The sequence below is a fragment of the Vombatus ursinus genome, unplaced genomic scaffold (assembly GCF_900497805.2).
Source record: "Vombatus ursinus unplaced genomic scaffold, bare-nosed wombat genome assembly UNPS02014794.1, whole genome shotgun sequence".
In the NCBI taxonomy this organism is placed as follows: Eukaryota; Metazoa; Chordata; class Mammalia; order Diprotodontia; family Vombatidae; genus Vombatus; species Vombatus ursinus.
In genome coordinates this window covers 152,311-173,850 of record NW_020954572.1, presented here as the reverse complement: position 1 = coordinate 173,850, position 21,540 = coordinate 152,311, and the positions used below count along the sequence as shown (strand labels likewise).

At 41.9% G+C, this 21,540-nt stretch overlaps 1 protein-coding gene across 4 annotated transcripts in view; it reads left to right on the top strand.

The window, feature by feature from the left end:
- CCDC88C (coiled-coil domain containing 88C) overlaps window positions 1-18,340 on the top strand; it is a 126,426-nt gene extending 108,086 nt beyond the window's left edge. The window contains exons 24-28 of one of the 4 annotated variants that reach the window (XM_027869910.1): window positions 315-383; window positions 3,118-3,186; window positions 5,629-5,918; window positions 13,465-13,686; window positions 15,653-18,340. In XM_027869910.1, the coding sequence (XP_027725711.1) occupies window positions 315-383; window positions 3,118-3,186; window positions 5,629-5,918; window positions 13,465-13,686; window positions 15,653-16,684 (1,682 nt within the window). In that variant the 3' untranslated portion in view covers window positions 16,685-18,340. Of the gene's footprint in view, window positions 1-314; window positions 384-3,117; window positions 3,187-5,628; window positions 5,919-13,464; window positions 13,745-14,670; window positions 14,892-15,652 lie in introns of those variants that run through there. The other 3 variants (XM_027869912.1, XM_027869913.1, XM_027869911.1) reach the window with 3 other exon arrangements.
- Window positions 18,341-21,540: the final 3,200 nt, after the last annotated feature.

The following is a 21,540-nucleotide window of genomic DNA, read 5'->3' as shown; positions in this document are numbered from 1 at the left end:
TTGCATGTGTTATTTCAGTTGGTCATAATAAGAGGTAAAACTGGAAAGGTATATTGGAGACATCGTGAGGATAGAAACATGAAGGCAGGGATCAGGAGTTTCTGCTTAATTCATTAGGCAATGTGGAGGCGCTAAATGGTAGCAGACAGAGGTCTCTGAGGTGAGATTTTGATGCCAAAAAGCCACTGACTAGCTTCCCTTTTCTATCTGTCTTTACTTCTCTCTCCCAGTCCTGCCCAAGATTTTTAAAGTGGTGGGGCTTCAGGTCTGTGGATATGAATTATTCTGATAATTTGCATTTTTTTCCACCTTAGGTTATAATTCTGATGATAACCTTTGTGAGCCAAGCCCAGATCTAGAGTTCACAAACCACAGGCAGCATGGTAAGTAGGCCACATTATGTCATTTGGCTAGGAAAGTGTCTCATTTTAGAAATGTATCCCCCACAAGCACCCAGTTAAATAAACATTCATTAAGCCTTTATGATATGAAAGGTACTATGTGTGTTAGGTGCTAGGCATAGAAAGACCCTCCCCCCACAAAAAAAAAGCCTTCCCTCAAGAAACTTGCATTCTGATAGTGGGGTGAGATGTCTGTTGTCCAGTTTTCCTAAGAACCGGCCATTTCTTGTTTTTTGTGTCTAGTATGGTGTCCAGTTTGGGACGCTCAGTAGAAGTGGGCATATGCCCTTGGGGAAGGAAACTCACTTCACTTATATTCCTCCTGGCTTCTAATTGAAGCTCCAGTCATTTGGAAGACTGCAACTACTTCACAGAGGAGGGTTGTGTTCTTAAAATAAGATAATGTATGCAGAGCTCCATGTAGGCCTTAAAGTGTGGTGTTCTCTCTCTCTCTCTCTCTCTCCCCTCCCCTCCCCATTTCTTCCCTTCTCTCCTCCTCTCCCTCTCTCCTCCATCTCCCTCTCCCTACCTCCTTCCCTCTGTCTTCCTTCTCTCCCTTCTCCCTGCTAGATGAGATATGTATGTATATATATGTGTGTGTGTGTATGTATGTCTATAATATTTGTGTATGTGTGTATATATGTGTATATATCTATTTGTCTCCCTCCTCTCTCCCTTTCTCTCTCTCTCTCTCTCTGCCTCTGTCTCTCTCCCTCTTTCTCTGTCTCTCTTCCTCTCTCTCTATCTCTGTCTCTGTCTCTCTCTCTCTCTGTCTGTCTGTCTACCTTTCTCTCTCTCTCTCTCTCTCTCTCTCTCTCTCTCTCTCTCGTTGGACTGGGGCTATACCTGTGATTTCATTCCCATAGAAGCCTCTCTGATGAGGAAACTCCCTTTACCAATTCAAGTCCACACCTTCTCTAGTCTCAGGGACTTGCCTAGAGCATTGTAAGGTTAAATGACTTATTACTCAGGTTGTATAACCAGTCTCTGTCAGGCAGAACTTGAACTCAGGTCTTCTTGGCTTTGCGGCTGCCTCTCTAGGCGCTATATCATGCTTAATATTGTTTTTATTGTTATCATTATTAATAATATTATTAATCTCATTTCTGAGGGTAGTTTCTTTGCAAAGGACCCTGTCTTATCTGATCCCTTACCATTCTGAAATCTTTATAGAAACACATGAAAGAGTCAGATGGGCAGTTTTCTATTTTTGTTAGGCTGGAAGCTGGGTTGTCCTCTTTAATCAAGTAGAAGTCAGAAGCAAATGAAATGAACAGGCTGAAGAAATACAATTATAAGTTGCGTTTCCTCTGACTGACTTCTGTTAAGGACATCCATTAGGTATGAGCTAGCTGTGCAGTCAAAGGGATGTGACTTATATGCTAATGACTCTATTACCAGACCAGTACATGTAGGAAGATATAAGCAGGGATGTGTTGGAGCCAGCTTATGAGAAACAATCGTTTTGATTTTCAGCATGAGCTAAAAATTGGCACCTCATAAATCAGCAAACCTACAAATCCAGGGCTTGACCCATTGCTCTGCTGATTGTCTAGACATAGAAAAGTGATAGAGAAAATATCAATAATTGAGATTATTTGGGGGGGGGCGTGGAGTCAGTTGTTAATCTTTACCAGCAGACCTCTGGGTATAAGCAAAGTACCCTGTGAGGTCTAAGGAAGGAAGGTTTCTTCAAAGAAATGACCTCTGGGGAGGATCTGAAGGATGGGTATTAATTCAAACTGGTGGAATAGCTGGGGCAGGAGAGCTCAGGGCCTGTTCCAGGGACATGGGAGTCCCTGGATTGGAGGAGTCCCGTTTGGATTGTAGCATAGTCTGACATTGAGTGTTGAGGAAAGAGGCACTGTGGGAGCTGCCAGTCATTCTCCAGCTTATTTAAGAATAAGGGTTTGCCCTCAGTACTGGCAAAAGGTGTGGCAGGAATGGAATGGGAAAGCTTTTATTAAGTACTTACTTGGTAGTAAGGTGCCAGTCATTGTAGTAAAGGAAAACAGTGGAAAATTGAGACATTTCCTGCTCTCAAAGAGAGGACCTGCTGATTGGAGGAGACAAAGGCAGAAAGTATGCCTAGTGCCCAGGACACCATAGGTGCTTAATACATGCTTGATTGATTTATACAAAAAAAAATACAACATAATTTGGGGCAGGCACCAGCAACTGGGGGATAGATGCTAAGAAAGTCACGATATAGGAAATTTCGTTTCAGCTGAGCTTTGGGAGATTCTGCCAGGGAGAAGTGAAGGGGGAGGGAGCACATTCCAGGCATGGGGAACAGCCAGTGCAAAAACATGGAGGCAGGAGATGGGGTGTTCTGTGTTAGGAACAACAGGAATGGATGCCATTTTAGCTAAACCGATGTGTGATCCTGAGCTCTTCACAGTAAATAATCCCTGGGATTTCCATCCCTCTTCACACCTTTCTTCCCTGACACCACCTGTTGAAGTTAATACCCATGCTTTAGAGCCCAACTACCCTGGAATGTCACTCCTTCAGAGAAACCTTCTCTATTCCCCTGCCTTCTGCCCTGTGGTCTGCTGGTAAAGATAGAACAACTGTATCTCAAAAAATGCCAAATGTCCTGCCCTATCCGTAGCATTTCCAGAAACGGAGCGGAGCTGATGGAAACCAGTTGTCTTTCTGTCTGGACTGCACCTGGTCATGCACTCTTTAAAAAAATATTGCTGTTCTCTTTCAGTGTCCCGGCCCCATAGCTTAGAGAGCAGCAGGACTGCATCAGGCAACAGCTCGCCCCTTAACCTAAAAGGTAAGCACCATGGTTCTGTTCCTGCTGGGTTCTTCAGGCTAAAAGTCTGCACAAAGGAGCAGTGACTAATGCCAACTCTTAGATGATAGTGTCTTCCAGAGGGTTTGTCAAATTATTTAATCTCTCTGGGCCTCAGTTTTCTAATCTGTAAAATGGGAAGATTGGACTAGATGATACAGTTGATAGAGTGCTGGGCCTGGAGTCGGGGAAGAACTGGGTTCAGATACAGGCCCAGGTGATGACTGGTTGTGTGACCCTGGGGCAAGTTACTTAAGTGCTGTTTATCTCAGTTTCCTCATCTGTAAAATAGGGATAATAATCTCATGTACCTCCAAGGCTGAAGATCAGATGGTATAATATTTGTAAAATGCTTATCACAGTACCTGGCACATAATTAGGCATTTAATAGTTACTTGTTTCATTCATTATTAGATTTGTGATAATTTTAATATTAGGCTAATATAATATGTAATTATACTACTTATTAGTAAATATAATTATTAATATTAAATAATAGCAATAGTGTATGTGGAATGTTATATAATTAAATATATTAAATATATATTTAATACGTAATTATATTGCATATTTATTAGATATAATTTAACTTTTAAGCAATAGTGATATTATTTAATTAAATATGAAATTATATTTAAAGTTAAGATCCTATTTAATAATGGAGTGCTAGATAATAGAAATTGATTTTATGAAGTTCTAATTTAAACCAATTTAGGCAAAGCTTCTATTATTTTAGAAGACAAGTATACTTAAAAAAAAAACCTAAGTCCAATGCCACCATTAAATAAAAAGAAATGGTAAAATAGTGAATTAGGAACCATTGAAAAGTCCTGGTGTTCTCTTGCTTGTCCGGATAGGTGTGTTTCTGAAAAGAGCTGTATTGAAGTAATACTTTTTGTAAATAAAAATCGTTTTTTTAAATGTACTAGATGAGCTCATTTTATTAAAGGAACTCTATAGGAAATCTCTTTGAATAAGGAAGAGCCATCCATTACTGTTTTATAAGGTTAGCTTTTATTTTATCTAAGTTGTTTGTTTTAATAACGACCAGGGATTTCACTAATAACAAAATCCACCAATGTGCCATAAATTCCATTTGAGTCTATTGTGTGTACCTAAAAGCTGTGCAGAGGAGAAATGAGATGAATTGAATTTACACCTACCATTTTTCCTTTCCTTAGGGCGGGTTAATTTGCTGTGAAATGATTAACTCAGGGAAAGTGAGAATAGCCAGGAAGAAAAGTAGCTAAAAAATCCATAAATGAAATCACAGAAACAGGTGGTGCAGTGGATAGAGCACTAGGCCTGGAGTCAGGAAAACCTGAGTTCAAATCCTCCCTTACACATTTACTAGCTGTGTGACCCTGGACAAGTCACTTAACCTCTTTCTGCTTCAGTTTCTTCATCTGTAAAATAGGGTTAATAATAGTACCTACCTCTCAGGGTTGTTGTGAGAATCAAATGAGATAAAGTTTATAAAGCGTTTTGCAAAACCTTAAAGTGCTAAATAAATACTAGTTATTACTACTAGTATTATAATTGGGAGGGACCTTAGAGACCGTCAAGTCCAACCCTTTCATTTTGCAGATGAGGAAACTGAGGCACGGATTGGTAGGACAGACTTGCCCAGGATCATACAGCTAGTAAGTGTCTGAGGTAGAATTTGAACCCAGGTCTTCCTGTCTCCATATCCCTCTATCTAATCAGGTCTAGGATTGAATGATCAAATGCCAGTGTGGGAGGCTTTAAGCACACCACACCCTTTTATATGTAGGGACAATTTAACTTTTTAAGCAATCTTTCAATTGTATTGTACTCCAGTACTGAGAAGATCTCCAATCTCTGGTGTGTATCACCCTTTGTATCTTAAGAGAAAATCTCATAAGTCTCTGTGACTTAAAAAAAAGTCCTTCTTTGGTTGGCAGCCACAGTCTGTCATTGGCAGGTCTGCCCAGAGGCCTTTCCTGCTTCCTAACATCTACCAGCACTCTCAGAAGCCCAAACGTGGCCTGCACGCGGGAAGGCATCAGTAAAGGTTTACTTTCAGTTATCTTGCTTTTTTCTTCTTAATTTCTAGTGAAAGTTTCAAATCCATTCCTTCTGAAAATTCCAAATTGTCCTTTAAAATCTAGTTTATAAAATCTTTAAAATCTAAATCGTATTAAGATCAGTAAGGTACTATATTCCTTTTAATATCTGTTCAAAATCAACTTATGAAATAAGTTGTCCATTGAAGACAGGAACACATATGTGCAATGTGGTGTTCTCTCCATACTCTTCCTCCTTCGGTTAAAATGTGAGCTCCTTGAGGGCCGGGACTGTTTCTGCCCTCTTTTGTATTCCCAGGACTCATCACGTTGCCTAGCATATAGTAAATCGCATAAATAAATACTAATAGACCATCTGACTGCCACCCCAATTCAGGTTCTTCTGATCGTATCCACGGCAGATCGGAGAGCCTTGGGAATGAAGACCTGGTCCCCAGTAGGGATGTGGCCACTTTGCCTCGAGACGTTGCCTTTGGTCGTTCAGCCCTGTCCATGAGCCGACAAGAGCATCCCCCACCCTGGAATGGGTCCATTCCACAGGAGTCTCTGCAGAAGAGTAATCCTGGCCAGCCTCATGCCGTCAGGCAAAACTCTGCTTCTCCAGGCAGTGAGATGGTGACTTTGGAAGAGTTTTTGGAAGAGAGCAACAGGGGATCTCCCTCCAATGTAAGTTAGGTGTTGCTAGTGAATAAGCAGCTTTGGTTTTCAGCTGGGGAAAGAGGTGTACCGGTATGCAGGAGGGACAGTAGCATGGTCCTATGGGCAGGGCTCTGGATAAAGACCCAGTGGTGGTTGATATATGATGAGGAATAATTCATTAATTTGGGGGCATCAGTTTTCCCAGTTGTGAATTGAACTGGTAACACCAATGGATAGGGGTAGCTCCATGGTACCGTAGATAAAATGCTGGACCTGGAAGACCCCGGTTCCGATCTAACCTCAGACAATTACTGGCTGCATGACCTTGGGCAAATCACTTAATCTCTGCCTCAATTTCTTTATTGGTAAAATGGAGGTAATACTAGTACCTACCTCCCAAGGTTGTTTTGAGGATCAAATGAGATAATATTTCTAAAGTGCTATGTAAACCTTAAAGCACTAGATAAATGTTAGCTGCTGCTAATTATGATGAAGATGATGTTTGCAAACTCCTTTGAGCCTCTCAGAAGAAAGGGAACATCATTGCCCCAAACAACAGAATGTCCCAGACCATTTTCCGTGGGGTGCCCTGGTGGCACCAGGCTTCATATTATAGATATTCCAAAGCAACCTTACGACCAAAATACCACCTGAGTTGTTGATCCAGGGATGCCTCATCACACCTTTTCAGTGCCTTTTTTCAGTCAGGTAACAGTGGAGTGGTAGGCAATTAGTGCCAGGGCTATGTCTCTCCTGACTCCCAAGCTCTGACGCTCATTGCATGACCTTCAAACAGTCATTCAGACTTTGCTTGGCTTCCTCATCTGTAAAATGGGGAGAATGTTACTTGGTTCTTTCAGAGAAAGCGCTTAAAGTCTTACACAGGTATGAGTTCTTATTCATGAAGATAAAATGCAAACAGTACACATTTATTAACTGCCTGCTGTGTGACAGGCTCTGTGCTGGGGATACAGATGAGATCATGGGTCTTTTTCAACTAGTGTTGTGTCATTCTAGTTACCTGGTGTAACATAATGCCTTTGATGGTTAAGAGAGCTCTTCTTTTCCAAGTTACAGTTGTTGGACTGTACCAGGGATGGGAAACCTGCAGCCTGGAGCCACATGTGGCCTCTAGTTCCTCAAGTGCGGCCCTTTGACTGAATCCAAACGCCACAGAACAAATCCCCTTGATAAAAGGATTTGTTTTATCAAACTTGTACTGCACCCAGGGACCGAGAAGGCCTCATGTGGCCACAGCTTCCCCACCCCTGGAGTATACCATACCTTCAAGGTATATCTTTCCTCCCTTTTCTGTCTAATCTAGAAAAAGCTGTCTACCCCAGCTGCCTCTGCTTCTACTCTTCTCCCTCACTCTTCAACCGTTTGCAGTCTGGCTTTCACCCTGATCACTCAACAGAAACTACTTTCTCTGGAGTTACCAGTGATCTTTTTAATTGCCAAATATGGTTGTCTTTTATTTTTTCTCATTTCTAGTCCTTCTCAGTAGTATCTGTTGCATTCAACACTGTTGACTACGCTTTCCTCCTGGATACTTTCTCCTCTGTGGGTTTTCATGATGCTTCTTTCTTCTTACCTTTGTGATCAATCCTCAATCTCCATCATTGGATCAGCATACACACTACAACCCCTAACTGTTGCTGTTCCCAAAGATTTTGTCCTGGACCCTCTTTTCCCTCTGTATTCTCTCTTCGTAACCTGGTTAATAACTTCATGGGTTTAATTGTCCTGTATGATGACTCTCAGATCTACATATCCAACCCCAGTATCCCTCTTACTAATTGTCTATTGGATTTTGAACTGGATGTGCCAGAGACCTATTAAACTCATTAATAATGACCTAATAAATTCATTATCTTTTGCCCAAATTTTCCTTTCTTGTGAACCTCCCTTTTTCTGTTGGAGGCACCATCATCCTTCAAATGTCTCAGATTTATAACCTTGGTGTTATGCTGAACTCCACATCGTCACCCCACATATCAAATCAGTTGCCCAATATTGCTATTTCTTCCTCCACAACATCTCTTGTACCCAAACCTTAGTTCAGGCCGTCATTACCTCTTACCTAGATTATTCCAATAACCCCCTAAATTGGTCTCCATGTCTCAAACCTCTCACCACTCTGGTCTATGCGATTCATTGCTACAAAAGTAATTTTCTTTAAGCTCAGATCTGACTGTGTGTCTTCTCTACTTAACCAACTCCAGTAGCTTCTTCTTGCCTCAAAAATAAAATATAAATTCTTCTGCTTAGCCTTCAAAACCCAGCACACCCTGACTGTAGCTTCTATTCCAGCCTCACTGAACATTAATATCCCTCCTCCTATGTGCTATCACTCAGCCAAGGTGACCTCTCTGTTCCTCACTCGTGGTGCTCTGTCTCCTGTCTACTTTGCACTGGTTGTCTCTTATGCCTGTAATGCATTCTTTCCTTACTTACGCTTTTTTTTTTTTCCAGCCAAAGACAAGATTCATTAAAGATCCGCCATATTGGCCAGACTCTTAAGGAATCTAAACATTTGTGAGCTATTGACTAGGTTCTTAAGGAATCAGAGCCTTTGGCTAGGCTCTTAAGAATCTCAGCCTTACTTAGATTTTTTAGAGTCCTTCCCTCTCCTCGGGAAATATCTCAATCACATCTTCTTCATTGTGCCTTTCTTGATCCCCCCAACTGCTAGTATCTTCCCTCCCATAGTACTTTGCCTTTGTCTAATTTATGTGTACATGCATATATGTATTTAATAACTTTATGTTTATGTTGTTTATATCTTTCTATATACTTGTCTTACCCACTAGAATGTAAGTTCGTTATGAGTAGGGATTGTTTCATTCTTTGTATTTTTGTAAGTGTACCCCTAGCAGTTAACACAGTAGCCAGGAAAATAGTACATGCTTAATAAGTGCTGGATTGTTGATTGGTTAGGGCTTACTAATAGTATGATTAATTTTTGATTATCTGCTCTAATAAGGTAGATAGAGTAGCAGAGAAACCAAAACTGGATGTCCTATTATGTATAATAATTCTTCAGGGATCCTTAATTTCATCAGTAGGGGTACCCCATTCTTTCCTCACAGTGTAGACTGAAATGCTTACATGCCTTAGTAGACACTGAGTTGCTATGACTGAAAAATATTCTTGGCCTCAATAAACATAACTAGGCTTGTCTGAGGCAACAGATTTTTAGTACATCATCAGTCCCATATTCAGGGTTCCCAAGTTGGTAGGACCTATCCAAGCTTGTGCTTGTGGTAGGATCACTTCCACAACATAATGAGGCATTCATTGGAGGAAAACTTAAGTAATGCAATCTCAGGGTACACCAATTAGAAGTATATGGTTTATAATAGAGGTTCCCAAACTTATTTGGCCTACCACCCCCATTTCAAAAGAAAATTACTCAGTGCCTCCCTGGAAATATACTTTCTTTAATGCTTTAATGGTTTTTTCTTAAATTTCATCATTTCAAAAAAAAATAAGATATTTTTTAAATGACACATCTTAAATTTAATAATTTATTGTAAATTTGTGGGGGTTTTCCTGCATTGCAGTTTTGATGATACAATATTTTGTCATGTAACCGTATAGTATTGTATTGTAAAAAAGTCATTACATGCCCAACAACACATGACATACTCGCCTGCCACCACTTGCTTGTTAAGACCTGTTGGTGTACTTGACCACTGATCAGTTATAACTTGGATTTTGTATGTTTATTTGGAAAATAATGTAATCACTATGACTTTAACTCTAGATGAAACCTGTGCAAACAGTTTTACAAAATTTTCTTCTCTTCTCTTCTTTCCTTATACTTCCACAGCCCCCTTATTTTTATTCAGTGCCCCTCCCAATTGCACCCGAGACTACTACCGCCCCCTGAATCATTTCAGTGCCCCCCAGGGGGTGGAATCGTCCACTTTGGAAACTTCTGTTTTATTAATGAGGGAGATGATAATGTTGCTTTACTCTGGCCTGATTTCACCACCCCAAGAGCATTGCATTCAGTATTAGGCACCACATTTGCACAAGACTGCCAGATCAGTTTAGGCAGGAGAAGAGAAGACTTAAGAGGGAAAATAGTTATATTTCAGGGGTTGTCCAGCAGGAAAGGGATTATATTGTGTATCTCCTTGACGACCCAAACTAGGGCCTGTGGTTGTAGGAAGTTGTAGAAAGGCAGATTTCAGCTCAGTGTAAGGAACTGTATAATATAGCCAATATTTGAATGGACTGTTTTGTGAAGCATCCTTTTAATAGACCTTTTGTGTTCAGAACACTGTGCTAGGCATTAGGAGAAATGCAAATTTTAGAGACCATGTGGTCCTCACTCGTGGAGCTTACTTTATAGTCACTGAGGGGGAGATAGATGACTAATATACTATTACCTGATGAGTGCATGTAGGAATTGCAAAACAATTTTTTAACAATCCAAAGGAGGAAATTATTGCTGAAGAGGAGGGCTCAGCAAAGGCTGCCTGGAATAGGTTGCATTCAGGTTGGAGTTTAAAGGATAAGAGCGAATGCAAAAGATGGAAGAGAGAGTATATGGAATATCATGAGCATAGTTACAGAAGTAAGAGACTCCATGGTATATGTTGTAAGGCAGAGCAGAGAGTAGATCAGCTTGGCTGGAGAAGAGAATGCCATGGACGGTGACAGGAGATGACCAGAAAGCTAGCATCAGCTACACACATACAAAGGAAGTCTCTGGAGGTTTTAGAGCGGTGGATGTCATCATGGCTAACTTGGTTTCTATATTTAAAAAAAGATTATTTTCTCATCAGTGTGCAAGGTAGTTTATTATGAGGAGAGGTTGGAAGCCCTGGCAGGTAGGAAGCTGGTGGAGTAGTCTAGGGTCCGGGTGGGCAACAGGTGCTCAGAGTGGCAGTAAAAATAAAGGGGAGATTTGGGAGTTGTTATGGAGCTTAAATTGGCAGGACTTGGTGACCGGAGAAGGGAAAGTCAACAGTAAGCTCAAGGTTTCAAGTGGTCGTGTCATAAACAGACATAGTGAAGTCAGAGGGAGGCAGAAATGTGGGGCTGGAGTGTGGGGGCATAAATTGGATCTCGAGCCTGTTGAGTTTGAGATGCTAATGGAAACCCAAATTCAACATGTCCAAAACAGAACTTGTTGCTTTTTCTCTCCATGCCCTCAACCCCCTCCTTTTCCAGACTTCCCTGTTACTATCAAGGACACCAATCATTGAGGTTCACCACTTTGAAGTCAATTCTCACACTCACCCACCTATCCAATCTGTTGCCTCTTGTCATAGTTCTACCTTCACAACATCTTTTCTATGCTTCCCTTTCTCTCCATGTATGTAGCTGCCACCCTGGTGTAGGCCCTCATTGTCTCATGCCTAGACTGCAGCAGTAATAGCTGTCTGGTTGATCTCCCTCCAATCCATCCTCCTTTCAGCTGCTAAAGTGATTTTTCCTAAAGCTCAGTAAATTCTATTGATTCCCTTTCATCTTCAGGATCAGATATAAACTTGAAGCCACCTGGTCCCTTCCTGCCTTTCCTTATCTACCTATGCTTCTTGTCCTCCACTCCCCTTCATGACCCAACAACTGACCTTCTTTCTGTTCCTTGTACAAGACACTCGCATTTCCCATCTCCATGCTTTTTCACTGGCTAACTTCCTCACCACCACTGTTTTTCCTCCTTACCCGCTGCTTTTTCTGACTTCTTGTAAGAGTCAACTCAAATCCTGCCTTCTACAGACCTTTCCTGATCCTCCTCACTGCTAATGCCTCTCCTCTGAGTTTGCCTTTACTTACACTGTCCATATCTTATGTATACATATTTTTATGTTGTCTTTCTGTTTAGAATATAAGCTTCTCTAAAGCAAGAAATATGCTTTTACCTTTGTATCCCAAGAGCTTAGCACATAGTAAGCCCTTAGTAAGTGTTGACTGCTCAACATCCAGGTAGAAATTTCCTCTAAGTAGTTAGAGAAATAAGTTAATAGATTTAAACCACAGAGACCATCTAGCCCAACTTCTCCTTGCTCATTATATAAAGAACTAAAACTCAGAGAGGGGCTTAAACCATGGTATTTCTCACTTCAAGGCCATCTCCATCCACCATATGGTGATAGAGCTCAGAGGAGAATTCAGTACTGGAGGTGCAGATTTGAGAGTCATCTGTATAGAGGTGATAATTGAAGCCATTGGAGTGACTTGAGATTGGGGAGGGAGAGAGTGTAGAGAAGATTGGAGAGACAAGGACAAATCCTTGGAGAGTGTGTATTAAGCAGTTTGTCATCAAAGTAGACAGAGAATGGACAGCTGGAGAGAAAAACCAAGAGGGTGGTGTCCCTGAGGCCAACACAGGAGAGAATAGTGGGTGGGTGTCAACAACTGCAAAGAGGTCAAAAAGGATGAGTATTGACTTCACAATCTCAGATTCAGTGAGTAACGTAATTGGTGACCTTTGAAAGAGAAGTTTCAGTAGAGTGTTGGGGGTGGGAGCCAAATTTAGGAGAGAGTTGAATGGTTAGGAAGTGGAGACAATTCAATAATAGGGAACTTTTTTAGAAGGTTAGCAGTAAATGGGAAAAGAGAGTCGTCATGGTAGCTGATTGGAGTGGATGGGTCATCATTAGAAGGGTCCAAGCAGAGTTTGGATGACCATTGGTCAATACTGAGGGAAAGCTGCTCAAACCAGGGTAGTATGTGAAGCCAAACTTCAGTCCCCAGCCACTACTCTTGGCTCTCCAAGATTAGCCCAGCTCCCCAAAGCCTGCCACTGGGCATGCTACCCCCTCCCTTAAGTGGCCCAGCTGGTAGGAGTGCTTCACTAAGCAGAGCCTTCATTCTGGCTTCAGCAGACTCTCAGGTTCCTTCCTCCCCGAGATACAAGATTGTGTCATGATAGGCACAATCAGCTAGGAGAATTGTAAAACAGTCCTTGACCCCAAATCACTGATAATATGACTCTTGTATGTATTATCTCCTCTAGTCCTATGTATTACATGACTTTGTAGAGCCTTCCCTTCCTAAGTATGTTTTAAGCACCCACTCTGTGCCAGGCACTATGCTGGAGACACAGATAGTCCTGCCCTCAGGAAGCTTATATTCTTTTTGGAATGCCTGTTCTTTAAAAAGAAAAAAAAGAAAATTAAGAAAAAGGGGGCAGCTGGGTGGCGCAGTGGATAGAGCACTGGCCTTGGAGTTGGGAGGGCCTGAGTTCAAATCCAGCCTCAAACCAAACATTTGACACTTACTAGCTGTGTGACCCTGGGCAAGCCACTTAACCCCAATTGCCTAAAAGTTAAAAAAAAATTTTTAAAAATGGAATGCCTGTTCTTCCTAAGATAATTAATTGGTGGGAGGTAAGAGGGGAGGAGGAGGCAGCCCAGAAATTGTCTGGGTGACTGGGAACAACAGCCAGACTGGTATTAAAAGTATATAAAAGATATAATCTAAAAATTAGATCACCTCCATTCTGGTCATCGTGCATTACCTGTGTTACCATATATCTAAATTTGTTTTCATGATCACCATCTGTCTTCAGTCCCATTCTCATTCTGTCCCATTGCTTATTCCCTTTCAGTGCCGACACAGCTTAAAAGAGACTGAAATGATTTCATTGCAGCAGTTTCTGTTAGAAGCTGATTCACTGTACCCTTCTTGTCATTCCCCTCCTCCTTTCTTCCAACATCTGGAGCCTCGGGGCCTGGAGGACCCAGTCCTTGGGCCTGCAATTCGTGAAGAGATGCTGAGGCCAGGCGTGGGCAGGGCCAGCCGGAGAACGACTTCCCTGTGTCTCCCAAGGGTACCCATCCCCGTGCTAACACCGCTGTCACCAGGGCCCCTGACTCACCCCATCTCGAGTAGGCTCATTGGCACAGTTGGCAGCCTCACTCTGGATTTGCATTGATGCTCACAACTTCTTGGAGGAATAACCTAAATAACTTATGCTTTCACTGCTGGATAAGGATGGTGTGGGATGGCTGTGTCCTAGTGTGGGACTCCGGTCGACTTGGGCAGCCAGGTGGGAGAATAATCCCCGTTAATTAGAGGGTTTTTTAAAAATTATATTTGTCAGGATATTGGCCTTGAAGTCAAGAGAGCCCAGATTTGAGTACAAGCTCTGCCTTTTCTCTTTGTGACTTTTGACAAGTCATATCACCTCAAAGTTTGTTTTCTCTGTAAAACAAAGGGTTTAGACTTGATCTCTTACGGGCCCTTACAGCCCCAAAAACCTATGATTTATCTGAATCCCAGGTTTTGCTAACCACGATGGCTGTGGCCCGCTCCAGCTCAGGTCGTAGTAGGTTCCTTACAAGTAGGAATTATTTCATCCTTTGCATTTATTGTCCCAGTGCCTGACACGTAGTAGGTGCTTAATAAATGTTTGTTTATTGGTATAGCTTCTTCATCACCTTTAGCACAAAAACATTTATAAAAGCCAGATTAAGCTCCTTCTTAAGGTGTAGACCCCAAATTGCTGAAACCCTCTCTAGAAGCTCACATTCACTAACAATTCACGGTTTGCTAAGCCCTAACAGCATCAGCTCCTGAAGTCTAACTCTCACATCCTGCATGAATTCACCTGCCTTCATTTTGTTGTCATGTGATCATAGGGCAGGGGTTGGGAGGGTTTAAGGGAAAATGTGGGAGAGAGAGGGTGGGGGCCAATGTCTTCCTCAAACAACTCAAATAAGACTTGCTGCTGTCTGTAGTGGCTTTGAGAAGTTCTGCAGATGCTACAAGATGTGGTCAAACCTTGCCTTATATTTTCTCCCTTTGCCACCAGGTTGGTGGTAAAGGCCTCTCTGTAGGGACGGAAGGCACTGATGAGTTCACTGGATTGGGCTGAAATGGTTCTGCCACTCAGGTAGTGGGGGCCCATGGATGCTGCTGCTTGAGTGTTTAGAAATTGGCAATTAGACTGGTCAGTCAGGATGTCGCAATGTAATTCTTTCACATGCATCCCGTCGATGATCTCTTTAGGTTCTCTAACTTTCTCATTCTGTCTTTTTTCCTATCTCCTTTTCCCTTTCCTTTATTTCCCTTTTCCTTCCCTCTTCTTTTCCGTCCCTCCTCTTTCTCCCTTCCCTCCCTTTCCCCTTCTCCCCTTTCTCCATCTCTTCTCCTGCTTCCCTATTCAGGGTAGTTCCTTACTAAAATGAAAGGAAGCTGTTAGGATGGTGAGTACTAGCAATCCTTCATTAGACAATTTATGAATCATCCTTCCCTTTTGCTAACTCCGGGTAATTTTGATGCTCACTTACATCTTCAGGTTGCAAACAAAAAGCAGTAGAATTCAGACCAGTCGGTTTTCTAAGTCTTTGACCGGTTGAATACAAGAGAAAGAGAAGTTAAAACTGGTAACCACATATTTGGGTTTTAGTCCTGGCTCTGCCACTAATTAGCTATGTGATCTTGGGTAAGAAACTTTCCTTCTCAGTTTCATCCTCTGAAAAATAAGAGAATTGGCTCACATAGCTCTTTCTGTCTCTAACGTTCTATGATTTTCTTTAAATCCGTTATGGAGTCTGATTCTGCAGATTGTCCCTCTCATCCACTACCACAACTAATTAGGTGAGGATTTCCCACAAGAAACAGCAGGGGCAATTCATTTTGATTCACTTTGGCTCATTTGTGTGCTTTTTGTTGAACACCTTCCATGGACCATGTGTAGAATTCCATTGTGACACCCTGGGACAGAAAATGGATTTTCAAAAGTATCCCTTTATATTCTCATGCACTTTGATTTTTCCTCCCTACTTTTCCAGGATACTTCCACTGGCCGGGACGACCTGCTGAATGACTACTTTAGAAAAGCCAATGATCCTCCTGCCATTGGAAGCCCACTGGGTCCCCCTGTCAGGAAAGAGGGAACGAAAATGCCCACCAACTTTGTGGCACCCACCATCAAAATGGCGGTCAACACAGCTGAGGGAAAGCTGCTCAAACCAGGGCAGTATGTGAAGCCAAACTTCAGACACACAGAGCCTGAGCCCCAAGCCAGTACTCCTGGCTCCCTGAGATTGGCCCAGCCTCCCCAGAGCCTGCCACTGGGCAGACCTAAACAGGCCACACTACCACCTTCCTCAAGTGCCCCAGCTGGTAGGAGTGCTTCACTAAGCAGAGCCTTCAGCCTGGCTTCAGCAGACCTTCTTCGTGCTAGTGGGCCAGAAGGATACAGACAAGAATCTCCACCGAAGCTTGGGGGAGATGCCCGTGGGGGCAAGGAACCAGGCAGCCAGACCCTCAGGCTCCCTCCGTCTTCCAGCCTGCACACCCTCTCCAGAGAGAGGCCCCAGTCTGCCAAGATCATTGGCTCTTCTCAGGGTCCCAGCTCCCGTAACCGTCAGTTTGACTCAAGGCGCTTCTCCTTGGCTCCCCCAAAGGAAGAGAGACTGCTTCCTCATCAGCAGTCTTCCACATCTCCCGCCATTTCCATGAGTGGCAGTGGGACGGGCATTTCCCAGCAGCAAGAACACCTCAGCCCCGGGGTAGGACAGCCCTTCTCATCCATACCTATCTCAGCGGCCAGGGCCAAACCCAAGACCCCACCACACACTGGGGAGGTGGCTACTATTGCTCCCGTCCGCATGATACCCCACCTTCCGGAGGGAGAAGGGGCCTCTTGGCAAGGCCAGAATGATGGATTCATGTCCACGAGCCAGACTAAAGCTCCCGATTCTGCTCACTCTCCTGGACTGGAGGAGTTCAGTAGAGGAGGAGGCTCAAAGAGTACCCCTGGGTCTCCTGAGCCTAGTGGGGACCAGCAGACTGTGTGGTACGAATATGGGTGTGTGTGACCTGTCCCCTGTTATAAGCAGAGCCATTCAGTGAAACTACTGATGCTTTGGTATCGGAGTATCTTGGCTTGACTTGTCGTCTTGGTTTTTGTTTTTTGCCTGTGGTGCAGGGAAGAAAGGGGCAGCTTTAGAATAAGGGAGGGGATTCTGAGGAGATTTTTTTTTAATTGAAACACTGTGCCAAGTCTTAAAGAGCATTCCACCCCCAAATTTGTAACATGTCCTGTTTTATCTGCTGCTTCCAGTAATTTATTTCTCCTGAATGAAGTACACTTTAGCATGGTCAATATTTAAAATTAAATGTTAAAATTTTCCTTCCCTCTGTTCCAGACACTATCATAAATCCCTACTAAGACACTTATTTTGTTTTTGTACTTTTGGAACCAGTCTTTAAGAACAGACACATTCATAAAATTGAAAGCTGGTTTGAACTGGGTTGGTGTAAAAGAAATTCAAGGTGTCATCACTGTGAGTACTCTCTCCATAGACATGGACCTCTCCACTCATTAATAATAGTCTTTTTGATTTACTCTTTCTCTCCCTCTCCCCAACACCCCCTGCCCAAATTAATCTCTTGGTGGCCAATTTTCTGGTGATAACTTTTCCAAATTTAGCTAGATTGGCTAGCAGGTAATGGATGTATGTTCTATCGCTAGGCCCCATCCTCAGAGCTTTCTTACATGGAAGGATCAGCCCAAGCTTGCAATCCACTCCTGGAAAAAATAGAGAAAACAAGTCATCAGAGGACTTTAAGTGGAAGTTGAGGATTGGGAGCAGGGTTTACATTAGGCCCAAATCAGTCCCAAGAGATAACTGAGAACCATTGTGTTAACCAATGCAGCTATCATGGGGGAATGTCCCAGAGCTGAGTTTATTTTTAAAAATGAAGCCTTCAGCAGCTAGGTTTTAAAAGTCCCAAGTACCCTGTGGATCCTTAATCCAAGGATTCTTTGTTTGCTTTGACACTGGTGATAGACAGGGTTAAGTCAGGGTGCTTACCTGCCAACACACTCCAGGTAGCATATGCCTCAGCTTTCAAGCCCCAAGAGCAAAGCTGAGTTACCTTTCCTTTATTTTTTCTACAAACACTGGAGCTAATATGTTCTGGGACATATTATAGAAGATGGCCCTGGGGAAAGTAAGAGGAAGGCTATTTCCCAGGCCTACCATTTGTAAATAACATGTAAATGAAAAGAGGCTTAGGGGCTTCCCCCACCCCCCTTATAGGGGATGACCATTTCTCTCTCTCTGAATAATTTTTCAGAGTAGAAACCAAATTTCTTTTAATATATTATATATATAATCTATAAACACACACACATTGGGGAGGGGGGAATCTATTTATGTTTCCTGTGGGTGTTCCTCTTTTCTGTCAGGAATCTCCTTGGCTGCTTGTATGTATCTGATCAGACTCATGTCATTCATTCTGTCTCAAAGTTGTTTATAAAGGTGCTTTTCCTGTGATATATGAAAACGATTTTTTTTTTCCTCCCTAAAGATGTCCCTTTTGGTGATTTGCTGACTTGATCTGGTGAGAGGGATGGAAAGAAATTGTAAAATGTTAATAAGATTGCTTTAGGAGTTGTTCCTGGTAACTTGTAGTAAACCACATTCTGGAACACAAAGACAGGATTTTAATAAAAGTGGAGAAAGAAACGTGCTGGGCTCTGTTTTTGTATAACAGAATATTTCTTTGGAGAAAGCTGCCAGGAGCTTTCTGTCTTTACCGCTTAATTATTAAGCTGTCTTCATTTGTAATCTGGCTGCGGATGCTGTAAGTGCTAGCTTGCTTTCCTGAGACCCTTGTGACAGGCAGGCATTTTAAATGTGCTAGAGAGCAGCAGAGAATACACTTAGACCTTTCTTTATACAATACAGGCTTTCTTGAAAAACTGGATAAATTGAATTTTTTTCTTAATCTTATTTTTATTGATATCTTTTTTTAACACTGCTTTCTTTTTCAAATATTTCCCCCACCTTACCCAGAAAGTTTTTTTTTTTTTAAGATAAACAGAAAACCCAACATAATCAACTCTAACAGTATATGCAGTAGCCCACACCCATAGTCTTCTACCTCTGCAAAGAAAGAAGGAAACTACGTTGTCTCAGCTCGTCTTGAGGAGGCCGAGCTTAGTCATAGTTACATAGTTACATAGCATTCAGTTAGAGGTTTTTGTACTTTATGTTTTATAGGTATTCGTTTTCTTTTCTCTTCTGTATCAGTTTATATTAATCTTCCCTTCTCTAAGGTGGATGGAATTTTGTGAATTAAGTCTAATATTAAATGGCCTATAAGCTATGTGTATTAAGGAAATCCAGTGAATAGTTTTGTGATATAAATTTATCCCCACTCTATAGTATAAAGAGCATTAAAGTCGGGGGACAGAGCGCCTGAGTTCAAATTCTGATTCAGCTACTTGCTTCCTGGGTAGCCTCAAGTCTAGTCTAGGTCTTGGTTTACTCAACTACAAAATTAAAGGTTTAGACTTGATAATTCCTAAGGTCCTTTCCAGCTCCTATACTCTGTTTTAAAAGGCAAGATTTTAATAAAACACCATTTTAACTGCACAAATACAGAATGGGAAGGCATGATTAGACACGAGAGATGGCTCTGGGGTTTTTTGTGGACTTCAAGCTCAGTATGGGTCAACAACAAGTCATGGTAGCCCAAGAAATTTAGCATGGACTTAGGTTACATTAGAAGAGGTATAATGTCCAGGGCTAGGTGGCACAGTGGATAGAGTGCCAGGCCTGGAGTCAGGAAGACTCCTCTTCCTGAGTTCAAATCTAGCCACAGATACTAGTCCCTTAACCCTATTTGTTTCAGTTTCCTTATCTGTAAAATGAGCTGAAGAAGGAAATGGCAAACCATTCTAGTATCTTTTCCAAGAAGACCCCAAATGGGGTCATGAAGAGTCAGACACAGCTGAAAAACAACTGAACAGTGATATATCCAGGGCAGCGAGAAGCAAGAGTCTTAGTATATTAAGTCTTAGGTCGTATCTGGAGTGTTATGATACTAGCATTTATATAACCTTTTAAAGTTTGCAATGCATTTCACACATATCTCATTTTATCTTCACAGCCCTGAAAGGTAGGTACTGCCATTATCTTTGTTTTACAGTTGAGAAGCAGGTGGAGGTTAAGTGATTTACCTAGAGTACGTGTGAAAGGCCAGACTTGAACTCAAGTCTTTTAGACTCCAGGTTCAGTGCACAGCTCTGGGCACCATATTTTAGGGAGAACATTTATAGGCTGTACTCTCTCTGCAGTAGTGAAGAGGCTAGAACTTACGGCATACAAACAGCTATTGAAGAAAGCAGAAAGCTTAAAGGAGTTAAGATCGAAGGGGTCCAGTGATTCATATCAAAGTGGGGTGAGACTTTTCTGCTTGGTTGCGGAGGTTACAACTGGGAGGGAGCAAGTTAGGCGGTTTTGGGGTTCAATGTAAGGAAAAGTTACCTACTGGTTAGAACTGTCCTCAAATGGAACGAACAGCCTTAGTGGCTAGTGGATTCCGCTGAAGGCCTTCCAGGAGAGAAATGGTAACTGCTTGTCTGTGTTGTTCTTCCTTTGTATTGGAAGAGGGACCAAAGTGACATCACAGTGTCATCGATGGGCAGTGTGTCTGGCTGTGGCTGATCAGACCAGTATGGGCTCAGAAGGCTCTCCCACAAGTCAGACACAAATAGTCTGTATGAACTTTCAGGATAGAGTTGTCTCTAAATTTGCACATCTCGCATTTTTTTTTGAGTTGATTTTTTTTTTATTTTCACATTAGTCATGTTGTAAGGAAGAATTAGAGCCAATAGAAGGAATGACAAGAAAGAGGAAACAAAACAAAACAGAAGAAAAAAAATAGCAAATAGTATGGTTCAGTCTGCATTCCAACTCAGTCATTCTTTCTTTGTATGTGGATAGCATTTTCCATCATGAGACCTTTGGAGATGTCATAGATCCTTGTATTGCTGAGAAGGGTTAAGTCTATCAATGTGACTTTTACTGTGTACATCGTTCTCCTGGTTCTGCTCACTTCACTCAGCATCAGACCGTACAAGTCTTTCCAGGTTTTTCTGAAGTCCACTTGCTCATTCTTTCTTATAGCACGATAGTATTCCATTACATTCATATCAGTTATTCCCCAATTGATTGGCATCCCCTCAATTTCCAATTCTTGGCCACCACAAAAAGAGCTGCTGTAAATATTTTTGTACATATGGGTCCTTTTCCCATTTTTATGATCTCTTCGGAATACAGCCCTAGAAGTGCTATTGCTGGATCAAAGGGTATGCACATTTTTATAGCCCTTTGGGCATAATTCCGAATTGCTCTCCAGAATGGTTGGATCATTTTACAACTCCACCAACAATTCATTAGTGTTCCAATTTTTCCACATCTTCTCCAACATTTATCATTTATTTGTTTTGTCATGTTGGCCAATCTGATAGGTGTGATGGGGTACCTCAGAGTCATTTTTGATTTTCATTTCTCTAATCAATAGTGATTTAGAGCATTTTTTCATATGACTATAAATAGCTTTAATTTCTTCATCTGAAAACTGCGTTTTCATATCCTTCGGCCATTTATCAGTTGGGGAATGACTTGTATTCTTGTAAGTTTGACTTAGTTCTCTATATATTTTAGAAATGAGTCTCTTATCAGAGACACTGGTTGTGAAAATTCTTTCTCAGTTTTTTCCTTCCCTCCTAATCTTGGTTGCTTTGGCTTGGTTTGTGCAAAACCTTTTCAATTTAATGTAATCACAATTATAGGATCGATTATTTTGAGCCAGAAGGGACCATCTAGTCCCTCCCTCTCACTGCAGATGAGGAACCGAGGTTCCAGAAACAAACTGA